The sequence below is a fragment of the Myotis davidii genome, unplaced genomic scaffold (assembly GCF_000327345.1).
Source record: "Myotis davidii unplaced genomic scaffold, ASM32734v1 scaffold449, whole genome shotgun sequence".
NCBI lineage: Eukaryota > Metazoa > Chordata > Mammalia > Chiroptera > Vespertilionidae > Myotis > Myotis davidii.
Window position 1 is genome coordinate 484,630 of NW_006383007.1, and position 20,007 is coordinate 504,636.

The 20,007-nt window shown below is 37.2% G+C and overlaps 1 protein-coding gene across 4 annotated transcripts in view; it reads left to right on the forward strand.

The window, feature by feature from the left end:
* The window catches only part of MRPL1 (mitochondrial ribosomal protein L1), a 58,182-nt gene extending 38,413 nt beyond the window's left edge, over positions 1 to 19,769 (forward strand). For 2 of the 4 annotated variants that reach the window (XM_006778181.2, XM_006778180.2), the window contains 3 exons: positions 660 to 766; positions 17,961 to 18,042; positions 19,578 to 19,769. In XM_006778181.2, the coding sequence (XP_006778244.1) occupies positions 660 to 766; positions 17,961 to 18,042; positions 19,578 to 19,696 (308 nt within the window). In that variant the 3' untranslated portion in view covers positions 19,697 to 19,769. Of the gene's footprint in view, positions 1 to 659; positions 767 to 8,000; positions 8,022 to 17,960; positions 18,043 to 19,577 lie in introns of those variants that run through there. The other 2 variants (XM_015557670.1, XM_015557671.1) reach the window with 2 other exon arrangements.
* Positions 19,770 to 20,007: the final 238 nt, after the last annotated feature.

Below are 20,007 nucleotides of genomic sequence, written 5' to 3' on the forward strand. Positions count from 1 at the left end.
CCTTTTATTATATAGGGTTGTTTTATAGATTTTATTTTAATTTGTCATTAGTGTTTCTAAAGTAGATAAGTAGCATAATTACACATACTTTTCTATTAGTTACCTATTACTGTGCAGCAATATTACCACAAATTTAGTGGCTTAAAACAACACACATTTATTATCTCAGCTTCAGGATCTTGGGCTTCAGTCAAGGTGTAGAGTAGGGCTGTGGTCTCATCTGAGATTTGACTGGGGAAGGATTCGCTTCTATGTTCATGTGACTTTTTGGAAGAATTCAGTTCTTTTTAGGCTGCTGGACTGAGGGTCTCAGTTTTTTACCCTGTGGCCATCTTCATATGCACCTCATAACATTGCAGCTTGCTTCTTCACAGCAAATAGGAGGAAGGTCTCCTCTAAGATAGGCATTGCAGTTCTTTGTAATATAATCATGTACACATAATCATCCTGTTGGTTAGAGCAAGTTGCAGGTCCCATCCAGACTCGGGGAGGGGATTACACAAGGGCATAAACTCCAGGAATTGGGACTACCCTGGAGTATCTCTGCCACAACTTATGTAGTATATCTTACCATGAGATTAATACTTTTCTTATTCATTACTTTTTGCTGCTTGCTTAGATGGAATGATTAACTTTGGATATTTTATCTTTCTAACCAGATTCCATTGGCCGTGACATCCCCAAAATGCTTGAATTATTTAAAACTGGAATTGAAATTAAGGTAGATGAAGAAAGGGAGAACTTTCTCTCGACCAAAATAGCAACAGTAAGTTAACAGTGGAAATTATTCAATAACCCTTTTATATATTTTGCTTAAGTGATTCATTAATAATTTATAATATATCAGTCCTTTGAACTTGTTCTTGTCACTAGCATTAGGAATGGCACATAGATAATTTTTTTATTGATTAAACTCATAAATCCTAATGGTACTATAGAATTTCTTCCTTTTCAGTTATGTGCTACCCACTGACATTTACTTGTACTTTGCCTTATTTCATTATTCTATATGTGTTACTTCTGTTCCTAATAAAGTAGGGTCTAGATCAGCCATGGGCAAACTACGGCCCACGGGCCGGATCCGGCCCATTTGAAATGAATAAAACTAAAAAAAAAAAAAAGACCGTACCCTTTTATGTAATGATGTTTACTTTGAATTTATATTAGTTCACACAAACATTCCATCCATGCTTTTGTTCCAGCCCTCTGGTCCAGTTTAAGGACCCATTGTGGCCCTCAAGTCAAAGTTTGCCCACCCCTGGTCTAGATCTTATGTATGCCCTATAAGACTTTGCATAATGCTGAGGTCATAATAGGTATTTAATACTACTTTAATGGAATTGAGTAATTTGCTTTATTTTTATGAATTATTTCTGATTATCTCTGAATGGGTTTTAAAACCTTTTTGTCTATTTACAGAAGATGCTAAAAATCAATTTCCAAAGCTACTTTTAGGAAACTACTGTGATCTGTCAAATTTTTACAGGATTATGTGTTTTTTTTTTATTTTATTGATTTTTTACAGAGAGGAAGGGAGAGAGATAGAGAGTTAGAAACATCGGTGAGAGAGATACATCGATCAGCTGCCTCCTGCACATCTCCTGCTGGGGATGTGCCCACAACCCAGGTACATGCCCTCGACCGGAATCGAACCCGGGACCTTTCAGTCCGCAGGCCGACGCTCTATCCACTGAGCCAAATCGGTTTCAGCATGGATTATGTTTTTAAATACACAGCTATTTGCAAGCATCTTTTTAAAAATATATTTTTATTGATTTCAGAGAGGAAGGGAGAGGGAGAGAAAGATAGAAACATCAGTGATGAGAGAGAATCATTGATCGGCTACATCCTGCACGCTCCCCACTGGGGATCGAGCCCGCAACCCGGGCATGTGCCCTTGACTGGAATCACACCCATGACCCTTAAGTCCACAGGCCAAACCAGCTAGGGCTGCTAATATCTTTTTTATATTAAAGAATCTCTAAAAGATCTATTTAATGTGTGTAATTCTGTGCAATAACTATAGGGATAATAGTTATATTAATAGCAAATTTTAAATTGTCTACCAAGTGCCAGGCACCATTCTAAACACTTTTTATATATTCTACCTTTTAATCCTCAAACCTGTGAAAGGTAAATTATCCCCATTTTGTAGATGAAGGCATGGAAGCCCAGGGAGATTAAATACTTTTTCCAAGGTCCCATAGGTAGTATAAGGCAGAATAGATATTTGAATCTTGGCAGTCACCTCCAGAGTGCAGGCTCTTTACCCATGTACCATTCAGCCTCATGGCTGGAATTACTTGAATAGCTGTTACTCTTCCTCCCATCCTACTCCTAAGAGGAATTATGCATTATATCCAGCAGGTAGTAGTCCAAGCTAATTGAACTGTGCCCACTGTAGATCATCAGAAATGTAGAAAAAGTGCTCGGATAGTTTTATGGAAGGAAAACTTGCTTTAGAAAGGGGCAAAGCTGGTTTAATCCAGTCAGGGATTGGGAAACTGCTCATTGCCTTCATTACCATCAAAGCTCAGCTCCAGTTCATTTGGCTTTGAGCTCTGCTAGAACCTGATGTATGAATTTCCTTGTTCCCCAAAGGCCCTTGACAATGCTTCTTGTTTCTTAGGGATGACAACATTGTAACGTAAAAAATAAAAAACCAAATACAAATTTTAAGAGAATATGCTGGAGCTATAGAGACATGGGCTTGAATACCAGTACTGCTACTTAAGGAATGGCAGACTTTAAACAAGTTTCTTACTGTAGTTGTGTTTCATTTTTCCTCATCCATAAAAGTTAAATGGTAATATCTGTTTCACAATTTTATTTAAAGATTAAATAACATTTTAAAATGGTAGCAGCTATTATCGTTACTCTTTTGGTTGGACTTTTTGGGGCTATAGATTGTCTTTTTTTAAAAAATATATATTTTATTGATTTTTTACAGAGAGGAAAGGAGAGAGAGATAGAGAGTTAGAAACATCGATGAGAGAGAAACATTGATCAGCTGCCTCCTGCACATCTCCTACTGGGGATGTGCCCGCAACCCAGGTACATGCCCTTCACCGGAATCGAACCTGGGAACTCTCAGTCCGCAGGCCGATGCTCTATCCACTGAGCCAAACCGGTTTCGGCTAGATGGTCTTTATAAAACTCTTTATAGTTAGATTTTTTTCTTTTTAAGTGATGTTTTCAGTATATTCAATAGTTAGCAATTTATATAGATCCAGACTTAGAGTATACTAAGCCATGGCTTCTTATTCATTCTGTTCAACAAATACCATAATGATTAAGATATGGGCTTTGGCTTAGCCAGTGTGGCACAGTGGTTGAGCATTGACCTATGAACCAGGAAGTCAGAGTTCGATTCCCAGTCAGGGCACATGCCTGGTTGCAGCTTGATACCCAATATGGGGCATGCAGGAGGCAGCTGATCAATGATTCTCTCATCATTCTGATGTTTCTATCTCTCCCTCTCACGTCCTCTTGAAATCAATTAAATATATATGTATACAAATCAATAAAAATATATATTAAAAAAAAAAAGATGTGGGCTTCAGATCAGACTCCCTGGATCTTTTAGAGAGATAATAATTTTTATAATGGAAAACGCATTATTCTGTGTGTTTAAAGTGAACCTTTTTGAATACTACTTAAATAGTATAGTATAATAATGGGTTTTAGATTCATACTGTCTGCTTCAAATCCTCGTTCCAAATTAGAACTCTGCCACCTTGCTCACTGAGTTTGAGTTTTCCTCCATGTCCTGTATATGTAAAATGAAGTTAATAGTGGTACAGGCTTTCTAGGTTAGGAAGGGGTAGATAAAATGACATGGTAACTATCAAAGACTTTCTAGGTTGAAATGGAGTAATAGGAACCTGATTTATCCTCCTCCTAAAGCAATTAACATTACCTTGATATCAAAACCAGACCAAAATAAGAAAAGGGTAGTTCAGTATCATTCATGAACATAGATGTTAAAGTTATAAAAATCAACAATAAAACAATTCCTTTTAAAAATCAGCAAAAGATTTGAACACACTTTACCACAGTGTGACAAACACATTGGAAGATGCTCAACATTATTAGTTGTTAAGGAAATACAAATTAAAACCACAGTGACTTTTACATATCCACTGGAATAACTAGAGTTAAAAAGACTATGACAAGTGTTGATGAGGACATGGAGGGACTGGAATGCTCATAACACTGCTGTGGAAATGTAAAATGATGCTGCCGTCGGTTTGGCAAACAGTTTGGCAGTTTAAGTTTAACATCCACCTCTTATATGATCCCACTATTCCACTTTTAGATATTACTCAGGAGAGATGAAAACATATCTCCATAAAAATACTTGTAAACAAATGCTTATATCAGAGTTATTTGTAATAGCTAAAAATGGAAACATTCTACATATCTAGTGACAGATGAATGTATAAATAAACTTCGTTAGGTTTCTATAAAATTATTACTTTTTAAAATCCTCACCCAAGGATGTTTTTCCATTGATTTTTAGACAGAGTGGAAGGGAGGGAGGAGGGAGGTGGGAGAAGGAAGAGAGGGACAGAGATGTGAAAGAGACACATCGATTGGTTGCCTCCTGAATACTCCCTGACTGAGCCTGCAACCTAAGTACATGCCCCTGACCGAGAATCGAACCTGGACCCTTCTCTCCATGGGCCAATGCTCTTAACCACTGAGCCAAACCGGCCATGGCTATATCTCTATAATAGAATATTCTTCAGTAATTAAAAGAAACTACTGATGCATGCTTTAACATGGATGAACTTAAAAATAATTATGCAGAGTAAAATAAGCCAGACAAAAAGGAGTGCATATTGTGTGATTCTATTTATATAAAATTCTGACAAATGCAAAATAATGTATAGTGACAGACAGAAAAACAGATCAATAGTTAACTTGGGGACAAAGGTGGGAAGGAGGGATTAGGAATTTTGAGGATCAGTGACATGTTTGTTATCCTGACTGGTGATGGTTTCATGAGTATGTACATAGTTAACATACTTGAATATATACATACTTGAATATGTATATATACATATATATTTTTTATTGACCAGAGAGGAAGAGAGAAGGAGAGAGAGACAGAAACATCAATGATGAAAATAATTGATTGGCTGCCTCCTGCACGCCCCCAAGTGGGGATCGATCCCACAACCCAGGCATGTACCCTTAACCAGAATCGAACCTGGGACCCTTCAGTCCACAGGTTGATGCTCTATCCACTGAGCCAAACCAGCTATGGCAATATATTAACACTTTAAAGATGTGCAGCAGATCCCATGGAATACTATCTATACTGATAAAAGCCTAGGTGGCCCTCGCGCCCCCACATCATCCCAAGATAGCTGCCACAAGATGACTGGCAGGGGAGGGCAGTTGGGGGCAACCAGGCCTGCAGGGGAGGGCATTTGGGAGCAACCAGGCCTGTAGGGGAGGGCATTTTGGGGGACCAAGCCGGCAGGGGAGGGCAGTTAGGGGCAATCAGGTCAGCAGGGTAGGGCAGTTGGTGGCGACCAGGCTGGCAGGGGAGGGCAGTTGGGGGCGATCAGGCCGGCAGGGAAAGGCAGTTGGGGGCCATTATGCTGACAGGGGAGTGGTTAGGGGGCGATCAGGCAAGCAGGCAGGTGAGCGGTTAGGAGCCAGCAGTCCCGGGTTGTGAGAGGGATCCCAGATTGGAGAGGGTGCAGGCTGGGCTGAGGGGACCCCCCCCTCCGCCGCCCCAGGCACGAATTTTGTGCACTGGGCTTCTAGTTTAGCAATAAATAGGAACAAACTATGGATACATGCTGTGTTGTGGATGAACCTCAAAAACATTATGCTTAGTGAAAGACACCAGACACAGAAATCACTTACCTGGGGTGGGGGCCGGAAGAAACAGTCATAACAGTAAATGTGCATAAGTCATATTGGGTTGATGAAGATGTTTAAAACTGCTTGCTGGTGATGGTTGCCTAACTTGGTAAACTTACTAAAAAATTATTGAATTGTAAATTAGAAAATGGTGAATAATATGAAATGTAAAATATGCCTCAATAAAATTATTAAAAATATGCAGTAAAGTCAGGAATACCTCAATAAAGTTGTTTAAAAAGGAATAAAAATCTGTTTACCATTATGTATAATACAGTATAACTATTCCATAGAAATATTGGTTTTAAGTATCAGAGATACTTAAAAAAAGATTTCAAAGCAAAGTAACATAGTTTTCTTAAAAGTTTGATATTTCCATGAGTGATGTTACTCTAATTATATAGTTGGAAATACTGAAGATGTTTGTTGTTGCCCCCTGTATAATATTAGAATTGGATTGGGGATGAATATGCAGATGAAAGGCCATTGACAGCATCACAGTCCTCATTTAGGGAGAGTTCCTCCTCATTTTGGATACAAACAGGGTATGAAGATCAGGGTCAAGAAACTATAGCCAAAATCCAATTGTGGCTCATTTTTTTATAGTCTGTGAACCAAAAATGATCTTTACCATTTTAAATGGTTGTAAACAGCAAAACAAAACAAAGAATTTTCTACAGAGATCATATGAGGCACACAAAGCCTAAAGTATTTAATATCTGACTCTTTAGGTAAAAGGTTTGTTGACCCCTAATCTAGAAAGATGGGTTTTGGGAGAGAAAAATGTATTAATTTTGTGTTTTTATTTGCCTGTACAAGAGAGACTGTCTTAACTTCAGTCATCTTGGTGTCCCTTGTTATGGTTCTGTAGAGTCTGCTCTGCCACATTGCTTCATGATTCAGGTCTACTTTTGATGTAATGTGGAATTGAAGTAGAGTAGTTTCAGCTGGTTTTCTTCTCTATCAAAGTGATAAATACAATTAGTTGAATGATCTTATATAGTTATCTGACTTTAGGACTAGCATCTTGAGTATGAGAACGAGGCCACCTGTGATGCCGTTGTCTATCAGAACTGTACTAATGTGTTAGAGCCAGTATCCAACATTTGTGAGTAGTACTTGTGGGTAAATTGGTTTCGTTTTTCTTTCCTGCCAGTTGTACCTATACTTTACATGTTCATGAAGTTGGTTATGTGTACACACAGGTGCTTATGTCAGCGAGAATGTCATTCAGAGGATAATGTTGGACATCGTGCAGACAGAACAGTTTGTTTTTGGAATATTTTATTTTTTAGTCAGTTATATTGCTATCATGTAATCAATAATTTCTTGTCATGAAGAATGAAGTGGTTGGGATAAAATAAGTTGCTAAATGGTCAGATTTAAGGGAAAGATCTTAAAGCATAAAACTAAAAATAAAGGTTTACAGGGGAGTAGAAACACATTTTTACAAGTGGACCCTAACGTTTTTTTTTTTTTAATTCTCACCTGAGTATGGAGAGTGGAAGAGAGAGGGAAAGAAAAAGAGAACTACCAATATGAGAGAAACACATGGATTGGTTGCCTCCTGCATGCACCAGCACCAGACCCCGAGCCTGAGCTGGGGAGGAGCCTGCAGCCGAGGTATGTGCCCTTGACCAGAATCGAACCCGGGGCTCTTCAGTCCGCTCTATCCATTGAGCCAAGCTAACTAGGGCCCAAATTTTTTTTTTTAAAAAAAGTTTATAACTCTTTCCATGAAATAGAAATGAACTAAGGCAGATTCTCAAAAAAAAGAAAAAAATGAAGCTGAAATATAATATGAAGCTGTCCAGTATATATATTCTAAGTAGCAATTTCATTTCAGATAGTAATTAAATAACTTTAAAGTGATTTATCTGAGTTTATAATATTGAAAACAACATGACAGTCATAATTTTACTACCTAGATATCTCTATTGGCATTTAAAATTTTTCAAATTGATGTATGTACTTCGTTAAATTAGTAGCTTAAAAATTCTAAGGTGAACATTACTATTGTTTTCTTCTTAGGATAAAATCTTCTTCTGTTATACTTCTTAAAATTTTAAGTTTCTTCATCTGCCACCCATTCTTAATCCTTTCTTTTCAAATATTCCTAGGCCTGACCTGATTCTCTACCACTCTCTCTTTTTCCGTGTGGGTCCTGTGACTCCATTTACTGTGGACCCCTGCTGACTTGCCTCTGCCATGATTCACTCTGTTTATTAGTGCCTACTAGATGGAATTGACAAGAGCCATGTTCATAGAAGATGAACTGCTTGCAAAATTGAAGTGTTCACAAACACAGATTGCCTGGCTTTTGCTAACTATGGAAAATAAAGCCTTTCTCAGCATTTGGGACTGATATTTTTTCTAACCCATGATCTCTAGAGGATTTTACTGGATCCTATATATTTTAAAAATTTATCCTTATTTATTGGCTTTTCTTAAATTTTATTCTTTGAATAGAAAAACTTATTAGGTCATTTATAATATAGCCTAAAAAAGAAAAACAAAAACAACCAAAATAATGTTCGAGTTCTGACTTTGTGCCAGGCACAATGTAATGCAAAATAGAATAAGACCTTTTTTCTTAAGAAAGATATATGTGGTAGAGGAGCTACATTTGGAAATGAATTATAGAAAAGTATGATAATAAAAATATATATAAGATAGAAGGAAATTTCAGAAAAGAAGCAATGATTGATGTGTAATTATGCCATGGAGTAGGCCAAGGACTATTTCTAGGAGGAGTTTGAAAATATACACCAGGTAAATTAAGGGTCATTATTCATATTTTAAAATAATATGTAAGATAATAAATGGACTACTATACATTTATATTAGTTCAGGTGTTTTAAAGGGACCAAATAACAGTGGCTTAATTATGACAAAGTTTGAGCTGGTGAGCAGCTTGGGGCTATTCTTCATAGAGTTAAGCAGGGATTAAGGTTCCTTCTCTCTCTCTCTCTCTCTCTCTCTCTCTCTCTCTCTCTCTCTCTCTTTCTCTCTTTGCCATTTCCTAGGGTTTCTAATTCTTTATAGATGAATCTTACTGATACCAAGTCTGACTTGTAGCCAGTGTGGAGGAGGCAAGAAGCGGTAGACCGCAAGCAGCTTTCTTTCAAGCATAATGAGCCATCAGCCTCATCACTTCTGCCCCCATCCCATGGCCCAGAGTTAGTCATGTGGCTTAGCTGAAAGTCTGTGCTGTCTAGTATCTATCTGGATGCTCATGTGCCCAGTTAAAACTTTATTTTAAAGAGGGGAGCCCTAGCAGGTTTGGCTCAGTAGATAGAGCGTTGGCCTGTGGACGAGGGGTGCTGGGTTTGATTCCTACCCGGGTTGCGGGCTCAATCCCCAATAGGGGGCATGCAGGAGGTAGCCCATCAGTGATTCTCTCTCATCATTGATGTTTCTGTCTCCCTCTCCCTTCTTCTCTGAAGTCAATAAAAATATATTTAAGAAAGTAATAATAGTAAATGAAGAGGGGAGGCACTGGACAGGTGACTCATTTGGTTGTGGGTTTGATTCCCGTCATGGCACATGAATGCATGAATAACGAGAACAACACATCGATGTTTCTCTCCCTCTTCTGCCCTCCCCCCCCCTCCACCTTCCTCTCTCAAAATCAATAAATTAAAAAAATAAAAGATGAAGGGATGGATTTGGGAGACAAGGCTTTGCCACAGTTGAGGAGGAATCAAGAAACCTAAAAGAATAAAAAAATAAAAGGTAGGAATTTTTGTTCATTTGTTTATTGCTGTACCCCAGTTCCTAGAGTAGTGCCTGGCAAATAGTAGGTGCTCAATAAATAATTGTTGAATGAATGAAGGTACAAATAATCAAAAGCTACTGCCAATGGAAGATCAGTTAGAAATTACTGAAGATACTGTTATACATAATATATAGTGAATCAGTGTTTTGTTTTCTAAATATTTGATTGATTCACAATAAACTTTTCAAGCAATCCTTATGGAGTAATATAGGAAGTGAAAATTTTAATTTCTGGAATTTCAAAAAATGAGAGTCAAAATTATCCTATCCTCTATTATGGAAATAATTAGGTGTATATTTTGACATTACACAGGAAAATTAAGCAGTTTCCAGATATTATAGCATACACCTGCCAGAATAAAGATTTTGAAGTAATTTTCAAAGGGTGCAGTATTTTATAACATACCACAAGTCTATTTTATGTTAGCTTTGAGGCTCTCAGAACCTGCTTTGTTTTTTCCTCACTAATGGATTCCTTGTGTGATTTAAGATACTTGGCCTCCAACCTACTTTTCCAGAAGTCTTGTAAGTGTAATTTTAAGCCATTTGCATTGTTAATTGGCTTTCTTCACTTGGCCTTTATTATAAAGTAAAAGTTCTTTCTGATTTTCTATTAGTATTGACTTTACAGTCTTACAGGAAGCACATATAATACCTTTATTTTTGTCAAAAACTAAAATGTTCTCTCTCCTAATGTTAACTGCCTCACGTATTTCAAAAACAAACATAATGTGATAACGTTGTAGTAAAATATGGCACATTAAGACATGTAATAGGAAGCATTTATCCAGAAGAGAGGACATGAACTGTAGTTTAAAGGAAGATTTAGAATGTGCTTATTTGATGTATTTAACTATCATAATATTTAATACCAGAATAAATTACATGACTCTTATGGCCTATTATATATACTCCTGAAAGAGCCTATAAAATCAGACCCATGTTTCTGTATATGTTTTCAAGCAGCAATTAGTGAACTTTTGTGTGTGAATTTAGTTAAATAGAATCTCACGTATGTAGAAGTACTTATAGTTTTCAAAGAAATTACTTTGATTTTCAAATAAATTCGGACTGAAAAATCTTTTGGGATTAATAAAGTTAAAAGTTTGAGGATAAAACAGGTTTGCATTATAATGCACTCTGGACTTTTTAAAGAATACAGTATATTATGAAATCATAGTTTCAGATTATTTTTTGTAGTTTGGCCCTTTTATAAGTGCTTAGCTGTCAGCACAGCAACTTGGTAGAATTTCTCATTTTTATAACAAGTATTTGGCCAGTAAAAGAATGTTTAGTGAGCACCAGCTCTATAGTCCAGTCACCTTTCTATTTTTTTCACTTCAAAGTAATTCTGTTCAAGTATACAAGTTCATACAAGTGAGGCTTTTAAAAAAGACTTCACTATAAACATTTTCTGAAAACCATAAAATCAGGAATCTTGATGTTTTATCTTCATTTTATTTTAGAACATTGGGGACACACAGCGTTCAAAGCACTTTAGAAAAGAAAATCTAAAGAGAAATTAAACCATATTAATAGCATTTTAGGTAAGAAAGTAATAAAATAATCACATATTTTCTTGGAATTTATTGCTTCATAAAGTCTGACCTCTAGTAAGCTGGCACTGGTAAGTATCTTTAATATCTGCATATCTTTTTCCTCAGTTTTTTATTTTGAAATTTTTAAATGAATGGAAAAGTTGAAAACATAGTATAGTGAATACCTACCTATACACTCATACCTAGAGTCACCAATTTTGTCACAGTTGTTTAGAAAAACTAGTAAAAGTAGTTTGCTTAGAGAAAATAGACACCTGTGTATGCCACTTGTCCTGTTTTAATTTAGAAACTTACTATTTCTGTATTTTTATTAAAAGGTAATTAGAACATAAAAATCTTAAATAATTTGGAAAGGGGAAGACTTCTAAAAACTTCACTAAATATGACTGAAATTTTGAAGAACATCTTTTGAAAATACATTATGTCATAGCCTAGCTTTGACACGAACAGTAATCATAGCATTAAAGGAAAAACAATTGTAGCCCCTTTAAAACCTGTAAATATCCAGACTTTGAGGACTTACAAGTAATAATACTATTGGCAAATCAAACGTAAGCTCATTTTCTAAAAAGAAAAAACAGGGTAAGACAACTCATATGATTATACCAGATTATGCCAAGACCTGATTTAGCTAGTGTTTCTTGTCTGGGTTTCAAATATACTTGGATCTCTTACATAGTTAATATAAAGGCAGTGTCTTTGATGTGATTTTCTCCCCCTTGTTTTTTAAAGTTGTAGACATGGTCCATTCATAGGCATGTATCACTATACTTCGCTTGAGTAATAGTGAATTATTTTGTGGCAAGAATATTATCAACTTGGAAGCTGATAAAAGATGATGTATATTCTAACAAAAATAAACAAGTTCAGGGCAAGGGGATAAGCATCATAAATCTTGTGTTGAAATCAGAGTCTTTAGTTTCAGTGAACATGTTAGAACAGGGAAAGTGAATGTTTTGGAGTTCAGTTAAACAAAATGTGGATAGTATATAGTGCATGGAAATTGAAGACTTATTTTGAAGCATCTAGGTCCATAAGTTGAAAACTGGCAAGCAAGGAATATTGCTTAAATCAATTAGAAACCATAATTAGCTAAAAAGGTGGCAGCCCATTGGCTCAGGGCTCACTGTTATTTCCCTTTTCCTTCATTCCTTCTAGTTGATGATTAACTTTTTTGGGGTTGAATTATTTTTGGTGTACAATAGTGTGCTGTGCCATGGATAAGAGGCTTATAAAGAGGATAAGGTAAATTGTAGAATGTAAAAGTCAAATTCTGTACTTGTTAGTTCTCATTAAAATTGAAGTAAGTACATTGGCAATAGGCCTTAGACCCCCAATAATGTGGGGTAAGCATGAGGGGAAACTAATATTTATCTAGAACTCAACATGAGCCAGCATTTTGCTTGCTGCTTTGTGGTGAGAGATATATATTTAACTGGGATGAGTAATCCTTGTAGTATTTTAAGTTACATTCATTGGATAGATTTTTATCAGTATTCTTACTAGTAGGAATATTAGAATGAAAAATAGTTTATTTCCAGTTTTCTTACCTATACTGTTGTGAAATCAGATGATAATTTCCCAGAATTTGGGGGAATTGAAAGTGTGTCTCTCCCCTTCTTTAAATAAATAATAGCATAAGAAAAACTATAGTATTTGGGAGAATAGCTAACTTTTCTCTTTAATTCATTGCATTAACTCAACAATGTGGTGATCACCAATCAGAATAGCACACATAAAAAATACAAACGTGGCATAACGTGTAAAAAGAGAGGAACTGACGTGCTTTCCTTCCTTCGCCAGTCCTTTGTTAATAAGCAGTTGTCAGTGTCCTGCCCACACAGCTTTCTTTTGTAAACTTTATTTAAAAAACCAGTGATAAGTATGGTAGCTCTTACAGAATTTTGTTTTTAAACAACTTTATCATAAGCAATGATGAAAGCTGTTTGTTCCTTTAGATTGGTAGGTTATTTGTTAAAGTGATGTAAAACATAACTCATACCATAACTTGTCTTTGCATGCATTTTTATATATTTATAGACAAATAGTGTATTCTAACACAGGAGTTGGCAAACCATGGCTCAATGGTCAGTTTTTAAATCATATGTGAACTTAGAATGGTCTTTTAAAGGGTTGTAGTAAAAAGAAAAAAAAGACTATGCAGCAGAAATCATGTGGCCCTCAAAGCCTAAAGTATTTATATCAAACATAAATATCTGATCTTTTACAGAAAAAGTTTACCAACCCTAAAATATAAATACATAACTCATAAGCTTGGGAAGTTCCAGTTCCAAGTGTGGAGGTGTAATGACATGACCCCCATCTCTCTCAGGGATGCCGCTCTTATAAACCTGCACAGAATGCATGGAGCAGCTGTTCGAAGATTCTGAAAAGTAAATAGTGGCAGGCAAATTAGGGAAGACCAGAATTTGAAGTACCACCAAACTGGCTGTGAGTTTGCCATTTTCCCCTTGTGTTGTCACATGGCCTGGTCTCAACTTAGACTGAAACCAGGCGGCAGACAGCAGTGCAGGCTGAGAGCTCCAGGCTTGAGAAGTAGAGGCGTGGCTCCTAGTAGTAGCATTAGTGCAGAGGAGGATAAGGTTTCTTACCTAAAATGGGGAGGTAGGGGAGCCTCCCTTTGTGACTAGAGGATCTGGTCACAAGAGGATGGGGCACACTGCATTTGCTTTTTTTTTTTCTCTTTCTGTCTGCCTACCAGGTGGCCCCCACTGCAGGAACAGTTGCAGACAGTGGCAAAATGGGAGGTAAATAAAGCTCCAGCTTTCTGGGCAGACTGCCAAAAGGGAGAGCCCCAGGGAGCCAGAAAGTACTAGGGAGATCAGGGAGAGATGGGAACTTGGGAAAGGGACCTCATAAAGTTATTCATGTCTTAAGAGACATGAATGATAATATCTCTGTAATGCTCAGAACAGAGCTTGAATAAGAGTAAACCTAGTAAACAGCTAGTTAATAAATCAATTATTATTTTCCTTAGTGTTGCATAGGAAACATAGATTATCTTCCTTTCCTTGGTTTAGATTGTTAGGAGTCATGGGGATTAAAAGTATTGGCCCATCTGCAGCAACCATATGCCAGGCCACACTCATTTAATCTTAGAACATTGCACTTGAAAGGGATTTTGGAGGTCAGATGTTCTAAAAAGTAAAGTAGCAGCCCTCCCTGCAGTTCCATTTAGAGATGACCAGTCATCTGAGGCTGTCTGCACTTACAGTGAGAGCTGGCCACTCCTGGAGGGTCATGTGATTGTCTAACAATCGTGTATACATAATTTGTCTTTTTTTTCTAACCTCTGTAAAATGTAAAAAATTAAGTTCAATCCTTTTTTCACACTGTAGTTCTTAGTCATTCAGAATATTTGAATAGACTTAATTCTATTCTGGTGATTCTCAAAGTGTGGCCCCAGGATCTTGCTTAACTGACAAACTTTTCTCAGGACACCTACTTCTCTCTTCCCCTTCTTTTAATCCATGAAGATATACCCTAAATTTTTTGTGTGTGCCTGTGTGCATTTTTCTGGAATGAGGTTTGATAACCTGAAGAACATTTAAGAATCACTGCTTTAGACATGCTCTCAACTACAATTTGTCCTGCATACATTTGTATCTCAAGGGAACAGAAAATGTTTTTTAATTTTCTCATAATGGTAGAAAGTGATTGAAGACAAAGTTTAGGAATTTCACAGAAAGAGGAAAATCTGAGAGTTAAAGCAAAGAGGTAGAGTTCACCTATATTCACTGAGCAAACCTCCTGATTTCTGTGGTAAGTCTTCCATCTAGTCTGCTTAGGGAATTATTTCTGACGTAATAAGAAATGTTAAGCAGAAGGTAGGATTCAGTGAAGCAGTCTTTTCTTGAAAACATCTATGCTGCAGATGAAGAATAACTATTTTGTCCTGCAGTCGATAATTATCTTAGCTAAAGATAGATAGTATTGTGACTATTATATATTCAAGTGCATACATCATACACACACAAACAGATATGGTGCTTAACATAGTTCAGTTACCCTTCAAGGTCAACCCAGTCCTGTTTTGTCATTTTAAGCTGCTGTATCAAGTCTCATGCTCTGCTGTTGAGAATAGAACAGGTATTGTCTCCTCATAAGGTCATCCTTGACTTCCTTCGTTAGACCCCAAAATGCAATTGCATGGGAAAACACCACTGGAAGTGTGGACTAACTGATGCCACTTTCATGAGTTATCTCTAGATTGTTACCAGCCCAAATAAATTTCTCATGCATGCATACATTTTGTAATTGTACATAGCTATCTTGTCATCAATAGCCAATTAAATAACCACAGTTATGCCCATAAAATATATAACTTTTTAATAATTTTGCAAAACACCTAAAAGAAAAAATAAAGTATTATGGCTACAAATATATTTAATTCAGTAGAGACATAGTACACAGTAAAGATAGAGGTGATAAAATTTGGATAAAAGTATAAACTATTATAAAACTTAATGAAATTGAAATCATTCTTCTGATGAAAGTTACAAGGGAAGTATTTGTTTTTCATTTCTAAAGCCATGTCATTTTTAGCTTACTATAGGAATGGCAATATAGGTCAGCAGAAATTATGTAGTAGTTACAGAAAATCTGGTAAGTTTATCTATACTAATAAAGAGCTAATATGCTAATGGTTGATATGCTGTAACAGGTAACGACCAGGTCATTAGCATATTAGCTGGCGTGTTGCTCCAGAGAGTGGGCAGAAACAGGGAGGCGCCTGGAGGAGGCAGGACCATCCCGTGTGGGGAAAGGCAGGGGTGAGAGCGCATAGCACCCCCCCTCACCAGTCCGCCACCCACTGCTTGCATTCTAAGTGCCCCAGGCAGCCCACCTGCCAGGGGAAGAAATGCAGCGCAGCAGGTGAGAGGCTTCCATGCTCTCCTCCGGTGCTATGATGGGATGGAGCCACTGTGTTGCTCCGGAGATGGGGAGGAAGCGAGGAGGAGCCCAGAGAAGGCAGGACCAGCCCTAGGCAACTCGAGGGATTGAGGGCAGGGCTTGAAGTGGCCAGAGAAGGCCAGAGGGTTTGGGGACTGGACCAGGCGTGCTGAAGCTCTGCGTGGGCAGGGTCGGGTGTCAAGGCAGGGCGGCGTGCACGCGATTTCAAATTGCGTGCTGGGCTCCTAGTTTAGTATAACAAACTATTTACAAAGTTATGCTGCACATCTTGCTTTGTGTCTATTGCTATCCTAAATTTAGGGTAGATCTTTAACAAAGGGTAAGAGAACTGATTAGATACTAGAGGCCTAGTGCATGAAATTCATGCACACTGGGCGGGGGGAGGTCCCTCAGCCTGGCTTGCACCCTCTTGCAGTTTGGAGCCCTCGGAAGGTGTCCAACTGGCGGCGTAGGCCTGCTTCCCGCGGCGAGCTCACTGACCACCAGGGGGCAGCTCCTGCGTTGAGCATCTGCCCCCTGCTGGTCAGTGTGCATCATAGTGACCTGTTGTTCCACTGTTCAGTCGATTTGCATATTAGCCTTTTATTATATAGGATATGGTGACTGCTTCAGTTGGTGTAGAAGGAAGGTCAATTTGAGGTAAGGTGGAGAATTAAGGGGGAATGAAAGGAGACAGTGACACATGTTGATACCTTTGGCATTTTGTTTTGTTTTCTAACATAACAAATATAAGGTGCCTTGTCTGCCAGTCTGTGAGGTCCGTGGACTTGGTAAGGTGAACTGAGCATTGCTTGATATTTTTCTTCCCAGATTGGCATCAAAGTGAAAATTCCTCTAGTAATGTCCACACCCTCTTATTTAGGGTTTGGTACTGCATCTTGCCCAAGAGAGTGTCGGGTAAATGTTGTCTGATGAGGATGAGAATATATTTTTTTTCCTCAAGGAATTATCTTTATGGCTATGTGACACATTTCTCATGGTCATTGGAAAATAGAAATCTTGGTTGAACTTGATCTCTTACTGTGTGGTTTTTGCTGGTTACTCTATTATAAGTTTTATATGAATTTTAAAAAAATGGATTCATTTTGTAAAGTGCAAAATCCTCTAAATATTGAAATGTAATATAACTGGTTTTAACTGGGATATTTAAGAATAACATGTATTGAATTTGAATAATAAACATAAGGACTTTCCGAAGGTGTGAGTTTCCCAAGTTTTAGGAGTTTCTGAATAGATCTTATTCCCTGTATTTATTGACTTGGTGTATTTTTAGCTAAATAGCTGGATAATTATTATTGCATAGAGTGTTAGCATAGCATCCTCAAAATGTCTCTGTGTGAGATTTGTGCTTTTCTGAATGTATGTAGTCAAGTCATTTTATTTTGAACTTGTGAAAGCATTAATTTCTAAACGTTGTCTTTGTTTTCTTCAAAAGTAAATCAATAACCTCAAAAGAAAATATTACTTATTTCTTGAGGGTTAGGGGTTACAGATGTGTGATGTATTCTGCCCCAGGATAAGTTTTGGGGAAATTACTTGGAAATCAAGGAATCTCAAGTGGAACTACTTCAAAACACTGCTGTAATATGCTCTGTAAGGTAATTAAGTCTTGACATACAAAGACATGTAAATGTAGCCTTCTAAAAGAAGAGTTATAGGCTTTTCTTTCACAGTAGGGAATCTTAATAGATAATTTACATTAGTTGAATATTTGAAAAATACTATATAGAATAAGCAGTGATACAGTTACCAAAATTTGTATTGTTTTTTCACTCTCATATCATTAATGGTGTGTATATTTTTTTAAAGCTGGATATGTCAAGTGACCAGATAACTGCCAATCTGCAAGCTGTTATCAATGAAGTTTGTAGGCACAGACCACTGAATTTGGGTGAGTGGGTAGCAGGGCTAGACTTTCCTATAGCCCTGTGATACTTTACAAATGTAAAATATTAAGAAGACAATTAAGTCATATGCAACTACAATAGCAACATTATATCCAGGTATTAAATAAATAGCATTTAATTCTTCAAAGGATTCTTAATTGCCTTATTAACAAGTGTAGTTGTTTAGAGAGGAGACCTCTTTAACATTAGTTGGAGTACTCTACATCCTGAAACCTTTGTAAAATTCCCACATGATTTCTACCATTAAATGTAATAAATAAAATTTGAAGGAAAACAGTAACTGATTGCCTGAAACTTACAATGGCATTAAATAGAAAGTAAAATAAAATCGAAATGGTAATGAAGCCACACCATTCATTTTGTCACTGGCAGTAGCTCTCTAAATCTTATTTATTTCAGAAAAGAAACAAGGTTTTAATCATGTCGTGAGAACAGTGAAACGTGATCGAGGCTGTGTAGTAGACTAGGGCCCCTATCATTGCATACGTGCCACTCATTCCTTCCTGAGGCAAGTTTCACTCGCAGCTGTTTCAAGCAAGTGTCTTTACCTTCAATGGACTGTCCACTTATAATTCTATCATTATAGGAATCTGTCACTTTGAGTTTTATATCCAAGTGTCTAACTACATCACAATATTTCACTTTCTTTGAGTGTTAAACACACTGGTGATAACTGCCTCATTTGCTAAATCTGTTGTCTTGGATTTGACCATAGTGCTTAGTAATGGTATGAATATGGATTCCTGTATTCCATGGATAACTTTGGTTTGAATATAGGCTCCTCTGAGACTATAGGGAGTAGAATGAGAGATAGTAAATCTCTAAAAGCAATGTAGTTATCTGGTTTTTGCCACTTTGAACAAAGTCCCTTAACATTAGTCATAGGAAAAGCCTTTTCATTTTTAAGGAATTTTATTAAATCTGTGTTGACTATTTTATTTATTTATTTATTTATAAAACATATTTTACTGATTTTTTACAGAGAGGAAGGGAGAGGGATAGAGGGTTAGAAACATCGATGAGAGAGAAACATCAATAAGCTGCCTCCTGCACACCTCTTACTGGGGATGTGCCCACAACCAAGGTACATGCCCTTGACTGGAATCAAACCTGGGACCCTTCAGTCCGCAGGCCAATGCTTATCCACTGAGCCAAACCGGCTAGGGCTGTGTTGACTGTTTTAAATAAATATTTAGACTATTTCCATCAAATGTAAATATTACTACCTGCTCTTTCATTGTTGACTTTGCAATAAAATAAATTCTAAGTGACCATATTCTGGAAGAGAATTATTCGTGATTGTGTGTAGTTTAAAGGATAAATTAGAGTGTAGCTAGTTTGTCTTCTACTTTAGAAATAAAACAATTTTTCCTTTCTTATACTTCAAAATATTAGTTCAGTAATGTCAGTACTTACAAACTATTCCATGAGTTCTCTAAGGTTCATTGTTTTATGTTTATATTTGCTTATTAGGTATCTCTGGAATAAAATGAAAGTTGATTCTTCTCTTTGTTTCCAGGACCCTTTGTGGTACGAGCTTTCCTTCGTAGTTCGACAAGCGAAGGTTTGTTACTAAAGATGGAGCCATTGTTGCCTAAAGAAGTGGAAACCAAAGAAAGTAGCAAAGAAGCTGCCTGAAAGTGTTGTATTGTGAAATTATTCATAGTGGATGAAGAAGCAACAGAAAAATCATAAAACTATAATTTCTACATTTGGTGTCTTGTTATTCATTTATTTACTAGGGGCCCAGTGCACGAATTTGTGCACCTTGAAAGGAACTGTGGGTTGCAAAGCTGTGATAGGCACAGGGGCGGGTCTCAGCTCATCCGCCTTGCCCCCAGCCAGCCCCTCCCTCTGTGGCCCCTGGTCCCCTGTCTGCCGGCAGCCCCACTCCTACCGTTGCTCCCACATGCTGACGGCACCGGCCCCTCTCGCAACTCACTGATGGC